Source organism: Orycteropus afer, unplaced genomic scaffold, assembly GCF_000298275.1.
Source record: "Orycteropus afer afer isolate SDZICR_OR568_19922 unplaced genomic scaffold, OryAfe1.0 scaffold00002, whole genome shotgun sequence".
Lineage (NCBI taxonomy): Eukaryota > Metazoa > Chordata > Mammalia > Tubulidentata > Orycteropodidae > Orycteropus > Orycteropus afer.
Window position 1 is genome coordinate 33,322,887 of NW_006921589.1, and position 9,212 is coordinate 33,332,098.

At 40.7% G+C, this 9,212-nt stretch overlaps 1 protein-coding gene across 1 annotated transcript in view; it reads right to left on the reverse strand.

The window, feature by feature from the left end:
• The window catches only part of BZW1 (basic leucine zipper and W2 domains 1), a 13,292-nt gene extending 4,438 nt beyond the window's left edge, over positions 1–8,854 (reverse strand). The window contains exons 1-8 of the mRNA XM_007935262.2: positions 8,769–8,854; positions 7,998–8,071; positions 5,784–5,960; positions 3,520–3,614; positions 2,540–2,605; positions 1,841–1,976; positions 847–956; positions 524–694 (exon numbers count right to left, since the gene is read on the reverse strand). Coding sequence (XP_007933453.1) covers positions 524–694; positions 847–956; positions 1,841–1,976; positions 2,540–2,605; positions 3,520–3,614; positions 5,784–5,960; positions 7,998–8,071; positions 8,769–8,854 — 915 coding nt within the window. The remainder of the gene's footprint in view (positions 1–523; positions 695–846; positions 957–1,840; positions 1,977–2,539; positions 2,606–3,519; positions 3,615–5,783; positions 5,961–7,997; positions 8,072–8,768) is intronic.
• Positions 8,855–9,212: the final 358 nt, after the last annotated feature.

A 9,212-nucleotide genomic window follows, 5' to 3' on the forward strand; every position in this document is an offset into this window, starting at 1 on the left:
TCCGAGGCAGTATCACTACGGAAGTAGGATTGCCCAACCTTCCTTCCAAGGAGTGGCTGGTGGGTTTGAACCGCCAGCCTTCTGGTGAGCAGTCACAAGTGCCTTAGGCACTATGCTACCAGAGCTCCTGTTGTGAATGCGTAATGTTGGATAACAAGATATTTGATAAGCGAGGAGTAGGTGGATACAATACAGGATGTTTAGAATTGGAAGGAGCTTCTAGTTCAAACCTCTCATTTTACACAAAGGCAAACTAACTAAGAAGGAACTAAGATGGAAAGAGAACCAATGCCATTCCACACTGGCTTGCACTCTACACAATCTCCAAGTGTTAAGATTTCTGGATACCAGTAAGGCACAGAATAAGCATATGAAAAAGACCAAGGCAAAATCCCAGAATGACATTCTATAGCTATTAATTCAAAGTCACTCTAGTGAAGTAACTTCAGTTTCTCAAATGAGCAAAAGATTTCTTTGCTAGCAACCTAGTCACGTACAGACGATTTAAACAGAAGTCTCTTACATCCTTAAATGGATCACCACGGGACATCTGTTCTTGAAGTTCTTTCTGGAGCTCCTTACGAGCTCCTATGGTTTGCTGATTCCGAACATACTCTGAAAGCTCTTTCAAGCCTGCCTCAGTGAAATACTTTGTGAAATGTTCAACGCTTTGCTTATTGGCAGGAAATAGCTCCTGAAAGGAAGATTTTAATCTGGTTACATGGTGTTTAAATCAGATTAAGAAAAATACCTTCCCTCTTTTTATAGAATACAAATGAAAATTTCCCCTCTTTACACTTGCCTTAAGTGTTGGCAGGAATAGGAAGAAATAAAAAAGTTACAAACCATCAGTCTGTTATCCATGCTGACTTTCCGAAGACTTGCAGCTACTGCATTGATATCTTTTTCATTTATCCACGATTTAAAGAGCTTTACAGCAAAAGCTGCTGAAACCCCTATAACAAAAAACAAGTGTACTTAACAAAGTCCTTTCCTGGTTTCCACCGTTACAATGCTCCCCGGCCCTAGTTTTCCCAGAGTTCAACCACACAGGGATGACCTGCTCTACCCCCAAACTTCTCTCTGCCATGCTTACCTCTTCACTCCAATTTCCCCATTCCACCATTTGCTAGTTGTGCATTCCTATCTAATGTGTAAATTTAGGCTGACAGTTACTGTAGCTGTCAGGGCTAAGAATTAAAATTAGAATTAAAATAAGGCATGTCAGGTATTAGGCACTCCAAGTACTAACAAGTTTTTTTTTTTTTTAAATTATGAAGGATAATTCAACTAAGGAAACCACAATTGGGAACTGGTTTTTCTTCATAGCTTGACACTGCCCCTGATGTCATCTTTTCTACTAGATGGTTCCGTATCATTCCTCTCTTTACTTCCATTACACACTCGCATTTTGTCTGGACCTTGGATATTCTTTGCATTCCTGAAGAAGTCATTAACCCTGGGCACCAAAAAACCCAAATCCACCGTCACTGAGTCAATTCTGACTCAAAGTGACCTACAGGGTATCCAAGACTATAAATCTTTACAGAAGTAGATTGCTTCATCTTCCTCCCACAGAGCAGCTGGTGGGTTTGAACTGTTGACCTTCTGGTTAGCAGCCAAATGCCTTAACCACTGTGCCACCAGAGCTCTTGCCTGGGCACCAAAAGTATACATTCAATGTCCAATGAATGTGCATGATCCTAGTTAAGGATGGTTAATAAACTAACCTATCACAAGAGATACATTAACTTCCTTATTAATTCATTCTTCACACTCTTATCTACCTCACCTCATCCTCAGCTAACTGAAGACCATCCTTTATTAAACGGTTCATTACCTTCTTTAACCAGGTTCTCATTATAAAGGCTATTAAGAATGGATGCATTAAGTGTTCCATTAGCCAGAAGAACACCAGTCAACATAGCCAGCTTGTTCCTTTCCGACTCGGAAAAACCCTTTAAGAACAGCAGCAGCTGTAAAAATAAATGGTTAATTGTTAAAAAGAGAAGCAGTAAAGCATACTATACTGGTTGTTAAGTGTGGCTCTGAGGTCTAATCAAGTCAGTCTCAATACTCATGAGCTCGGTGAAAACCTTGGGCAAGCTACCTTTTACATGCCTCAGCGTCCTCATATGTAAAATGTGGATAATAAACCTGCCTCACAGGGTTTTTTTGAGTATGAAATGAACTAATATAATTAACTTTTCTACACACCTGTGTATTAGAATATCTAACAGACTAGCAAGTATGCTACAATTCTCTTAGGCAATGTGTTTATCTTGGACCCTCTAAATAAACCTCATTAACCTCACTTTGATTTTTAGCCCTTTTCTATTTGGACAGAGCTAAGAAACAGTGTACAACAAATTACTCTCTCTCTCCGTCAATGAAATGCTATGCCCCAAAACTACACTTTAAGGATACTCTACCTAAATATCAAAAACTATCTCCAATCTCTGGCAGAAATAACATCTTTTAACATTCTTCTCTTTGACTCTAACCTTTTCTTTTCCACAAAGCATAGTGTGCTTCATACCTTTTTAACTTCATCTTCAAAACCTTTCTCCAGGTATTTGTAGCGCCTGATTAGCTTGTTAAAAACCTAGGAAGAATATCATGTAAGTTTAACATGAATCTTCTATGTAAAGATGCTTGATCCCTAAAACATCTAAGTCATGAGGGCCACAGATCTTCCCTACATTATCTCTCACACAGCAGAGAAGTAAATTTTATGAACTATCTAAACCAGTTTGAGAAGGGCCTGTCAGTTCCAAAACCCTGCAATATACCAATGTGGTTAACACTTTAACAGCCATCCCCAATAGATCTAAATCACTGTACATTAAAGAACTTATTATTGATCAAATACAAGTCATTTACCCATCTAGGATACTAACAGATTATCATAAAATACAGTTTTATAGTTAAGAAAAGAGTTCCACAAAGATATTTTTTTCAGGGTTCCAGGGGTGGGTTGGTAAGGGAGGGTAGATGTTAATTCGGTGAAGGGGGGGAGGGAGATGGAAAAAAAACAGCTTTATATTCCCCAATGACAGACAGCAATCTCCACACTAGTTGCATTTAATTTTTTGCTTGCAGCAATACAAATAGAATTATAAAACCTTCAAATGAGATTGATTGTTAAGCTAATCTGCCTACAACTCACCTTTAAAAATAGTTATATGCAGAATAATTCAGCTACGGAAATAGGGAACTGATTCTTCTTTTCAGTTCGACATTTTTTCCTAAAAATGGAATAATTCTACAGGAACACACAGGAAAAGAAAAGCTGGTCTCCCTCCCCAGCCCCATTGTGTCTTCCTTAATACTTCAGAAGCTTGTAATTCATCACACCAAGAATAATATTCTTAAAACTTCAACACTAGAAAATTCAACGTGAAAATATCAAATTCTTTCAACTTTTTGCCTGCAACCTCTTAAAAGCAGAGCATTTCTTAAATATGAATCAGATGGATAGTAGTTAACCGCCAACTAATTACGTAAAATTTAATTTACCTGAGCAAATGCTTGCATGGTCTCTAGGTCTTCTTGTGCTGCGAACACACAGACATCTGTACGCATCATGTCGTCTGCCAGTGTACCACCTGGGGCTAAGGTATATTTTACAAAAATTTTGCAGTAAATTTAAGTTTTAATTAAAAATCATTCAAATCTGACCTTCTGCAAGAATTTTCATTATAAAATGATGAAATTCTAAGAAATGAACTGGAAACAAAATCACCTTGTCAGCAGGAACATGGCTGACTGGTTCAACAGGCACGAAGAAAGGGAAACAATGTATATAGGAATACAGGAAACAATCCACTTTAGCACCCAGTAAAACTAATTTCATTAACCATTCAATAACGCCAAATGTGATGCCACTCAAGCAGAGATGTTCAAAGATGGTTAGATATGAAACTTTCTACACAGAAAAAAATCTTGTCAGGATTTCAAATACCTAATTGGGTTACAGATCAGGAACTCATACAATTTTCTCCAGGATATGTGTGAAAATTTCCTTAGTAAATGTTTTAAAAAGATGACAAGAGGGAAGCCTTCTCAGCAGCAGTACTGTCATCTACGAAAACAGAAATCTTCTGTATGTTTTTACTAAAAACTAGTAATGTAACAAAATAAATATTCATTTGGCTAGGCATTAGAACGCATGAATGCTAAGTTCCTGGTTCCATCACTCACTGCCAAATAACCACAAGTCATTTAAACCTTTCTAAGCCTTCATTCCAAATGTGCGTAAGTGGAGTTCTGATTCCAGCATAGCCTGGCTGTGAGGATCAACGTGTTACTTTGAAAACAAGTATGTCTGAAGCTATATAACTAAGTACCACACTCTGTAAAGTTTATCTTGAAAGTGAGCATAGGAGTAAGAGTAGCACTGTCCAGCATAAATATGAACCACATATTTAAAATCTTCTAAGAGTTGTATTAAAAAATAACAGGTGGAATTCATTTTAATGTATTTTAACTCAATATATAAAAATTGATTTCAGGATGTAACCAACATACAAAATATTGATGCATTTTATTTTTCCATATCAAGTCATTAAAACTTGATGTGTATTTTAAACTCATAGCATCTCTCACTTTGGACTAGCTACATCCTAAGTGTTTAACAGCCACATGTAGCTAGGGGCTACTGTAGTGAGCAGTGCAGGATTAGTCTTCAGGTATGCACAAATATTTCCTAAGACAGAACAAGGACTAGTTGGGGGGTGGTGGTAACTGAGCAGGGATGTTGTAGGGACTTATGTGTCACAGAGTAAAAAGCCATCCTCAAAGATTATAGTTCTAAAGTAGACAGAGCAAGGGGATCTGTGACTTTACTACGCTTTTGGGGGGGAGGGGGAGAGAAAGTCTAAAGGGATTGTGGTAGTTCAGTTTGTGTGTCAACTTGGCTGGGCCTGGGTGAGTGGCTGGATAGCTAGTGGTACTTATTCCCCATGATGAAACTGGTAATCAACTCCATGGTGGGAGACCTACCACAAGTAGCTGAGTAGCTGCCTTAGGGATATGGTCTGCTTCCTGTATATAAGGAGAGCCTTGGGGAATGGTCTCTAGCTCATGGCACGCTTGAATCCTACATGTAGCCGTGTTGTTGTTCAGCAGCTTGCCATGCTCTGCTGATCTTGGGACTTCTGATGGACTTAAATCAATGGCTTGCTGTGTAGTTAACATCGGGACTGTGCCTTTTTCTTGTCAATCTTGGCTTTGTCAGCCTCAGCAGCCAGCAGGTGAGTGAAGAAAAGCCTCCAGCTTCAGTGGGCCAGGAGCAGGAGGAAAGCTGCAACCCAAGGTTGAGGGGCTTTCACCCAGCCCCTAGAACCTAGCACTTTGAACTTGGGATTTAAAGCCTCCAAATTGTAAGAATGAACTCCTGTTTGTTAAGGCCATTCCATTTGTGGTATATTCTTGTCAGAACAGCACCAGGTAACCGAACAGGGATTCAAACAAACACCAGTCCCTACTTGTTTTGATAAACCCACTGCCATCGAGCTGATTCTGACTCTTAGCAACCCCACAGAACAGAGCAGAACTGCCCCATAGGATTTCCAAGACTATAAATCTTTCATCTTTCTACCACAGAGCTGCTGGTGGGTTTGAACCACTGATCTTTTGGTTAGCAGCCCAACGCTTTAACCACAATGACACCAGAGCTCCTACCTATTTTGGTATGTTTGTCAAATTGTTCATACTCAGGATTCTCAATTCCATGTACCACACTTCCCTAAATTATCAAGACCACAAAACCAGACACTTACCCAGCATTCCACCGGCCACCAGAATGTCAAAGAGTGTTTCTGCATATCGGCGGTAATCAAGTTTTGCTCCAGAAGCATCAAGAAACTTAGCTACTGCTTCTAAATCAGTACCAGTTTCAGTTAAGCCTTGAATAATACAGTCTTGAAACTGAGTAGGGTCAAACCTCTCTTTTTCATCTGGAGAGGGGAGAAATCCAAAATATTTAGTTTTAAAAGGTTTACTAACATGCCACAAGACCACTACTTTATAAAGCTGTAACCATATTCATTACAATTTCATTTAATAGCTGGAAATGAAGCAAACAAACTAGGCTATTCAGGAGACTAAATACATATCCTGTAGTACAAGGCAGGACAGCCCAGCCACAAGAATTATGGTAGCCTTTTCTTCTATTAACTTTTAAAAGAAGTCTTGTAAGTGAGCTAAATGTGAAGGCCAGGAGGTGGCCATCAACAATTTTTACCTGAAATGCTTTCCCGGAAACAATGCCTCTTTTTAAATTCAACAATCCTCCAAACCACCAGCAAGTTTTACCCCTCGATGAAGTTTTTGCCCAAACATGGAACTCTTGGTTCTTTTCTTTGAACGTCTGCAAGCACTTTCCTTTATAATACTCATTTAGTGTTTATTAAGAAAATATTTATTACTCAACATGTGACAAACTATATTAGGTACTTTACTTTCATCCTCACAGGAACCTTTTGATCCCATTATTGGAAGAGAAATTTCGGGTCAGAGAAATTAAGTAATCACAAGATCCCATCTTATAGTATGTTAAGAGCATGGGCTCTGGAGTCAAACTGCCTGACTGGAATTCTGATTACCTCTTACCATTCAGCAACTAGCCTCATTCTCCATGGCTCAATTTCCCTATTGTAAAATGGAGATTAAAAGCAATGCCAGTCTTATAAAAGTTGTTTTAAGTTTTGAATGATCAACTCTTCCCTGTTCTTGGTTTTAAGCACTAAAAAGTCCATGTCCCAGGAAGTCCCTCAGCCCCAGGGAAATCAAGATGGCCAGCCATCCTACCCAGAACTCTAATCACCAAAAGCTAGGAGGGCAAGAGTTATCTCTATCTTGCTATTATTATTTCTACTAAGGCAATGATACCAGTAACCTGCATTCCTCACAGGCTATGGACTTTTTCCCACCAGTGCTGAACTGCTCTGAGTTTACAACATACTCCTCAAGGAAACTTGTATTGATTAAACTTAAACTTATCTGGACATACCAGAATCAAATCACACTTTGGTCTCCCCAGCACCTCCACAAGGGACTGCGGTCAGAGACTGCAAAAGATTCTTTAACATGTATCTCAAAGTGTTTGACACTTAGCATACAAAAGGAAACGTACTCTATGATGAGTAGCTGACCCAGTTCTTTCTCCTTAAAAGGCCTGTAAAATAAGTTTAATATGTGTTTTTCAGCAAGTTAACACTTTTAAATGTTTTAGGAATATTTTCGGTCTAATACAAAATATATCCGACACCACGGTTTCTTCAGCTCTGTACCAGTTGTGAGTGCTTTGGTACAGAACTCAACACAGGAAGTCCACAATTTACCACTTTTTTTTTTTTTAACACTACATACAACGTTGCAGTGAAACTTGCTGATATTAACATTCCCACATGTTCACTGGCAGATGTTCAAAGATCAGATTTAGGAACACACTGAAAATAAAAACAAAGTATTTAAAAAGTAGTGGTATTCGACTTACATCAAACAACTTAGGAATTGTCAGAACAGATCCCTGTGTTGAGGACTACCTGTTTTTACTTAAGTACTCACGTCTACAGAAGACTCAATTCTAACACTGTTCCTACTAAGGCTGTGACACAAGTATTTAATTTCAAAAGACTTCACAAATATCATGGAACTCTATGCCACAATTAGAGTCCAATTTTTCTCTCACAAATCTACACAAAATTTCAGTGAAAACAGTAACCATGTGAGGAATTCTCTTTTTATAAATTCACCTTTTTGCTCAAGCAAAATAGCTGCTTAAATGAAATTGCTAGCTAGGGAAAATACAGCTCACACTTTTTAAAAAGGTGTATCTAAAGGAATTGGCAATCAAATAGAAATTCAAGTTCCTTTCTGGTATTTTCTCTTTCAAGTTTTCAGTACTAAGCAAATTGCCTACCAGAGGAACCAAGATATGCAAAATATTCTGGAGGTTCAAAGAGAGATATTATTAAAATATAAACATTTACCTCTTTTTCTAGTTTTAAAACGCTGGCCTGATAGCGTTGGCTTTTGCTGCTTTTGATTATTCATAAAAGACACCCTAGAAAAAGATAAATAAGGCCTTAAAAAATATCAGTTCATAATATTCATTTTTAAGACAAAGTCTCGAACCTCTGAAACACTTTTGAGGGTGGCAATATACCTGGTGCAAGCACAAATAAGTCACCTTCGCTTCAATGAAATGTAACTTCAACATCTATCTCCCTACAACAAACCCTTTAAAAATGCGCTGTAAAATACACACTTAAATGACTTTACAGGGACACAGTGACTGGTGGCCAATCACCCAGCATAAATGATTGTTCAGTTTCTTCCTCATTTCTCTTCAAGTTCGCATATATCTTCCACTACTCTGGAGCAGCATAGTAGGTTACCAGGCAAAATTATCACCACAGCTGGAGGTATTCAACACGTGGTCGTCAATCTTAAAGCACTGCCAAAAGGTGAATTCTTCTGAGCAGCCTGACTGTAAGCAGTACTACCCTTCCCTAAAGTTGTGGCCGGCATAGAAGAGGTCGCTCGCACCACTCCAACCTGCAAAACTAACTGAAAGCGAGCCGAGCCTCCTTTGCCCCATTCCCTACAATAGAAGCCTCCTCCCTGGGCACGTGTCTCTCTCTGCACATCTTTCCCAACTCCAGCTCGGGAGACTCATAGCGCGCCCCCGCCCGCGGTCCCCTTGGCCACAGCTGGGCACCGTAGTGACTGCTCCCCGCCCGCGGCCCTACTCCACTAACCCAGTGGCAGGCGGTGGCGGCCGCCGCAACGAGTGGACCACAGGAGCCGAGGCGCTTCGCGCCGGGGGCCCTGCTGCTCCGTACATCCGCCCGCCTTCCAGCGAAAGCAGCGGCGGAGGAGGCGGCGTTAGTGGTGGTGTTGCCTCCTCCGCCCCGCCCGCCCGGAACCCCCCACGCGTACATCACCCAACAGAGGCCGCCGTGGCTTTGTTACCCAGGCCGGGCAGGGCGCGGAGGAGGACCTGCCTCGGCCACTGCCTCCACCTCTAGCGCCGCGGCGCGCACCCAGGTCCCACATCCCGGCCGGGGCTGCCGACGCCCCTCGACCTTCCCACTCAGCGGCCCCAGTCCTCTTATCCAGGCCCCTGATCCGGCCTGGACTCATGCGGCGGTCTCCGCTCGGGCCACTCCAAGTCGGGCGGCACCGGGCTCTCTGCCTCCTTT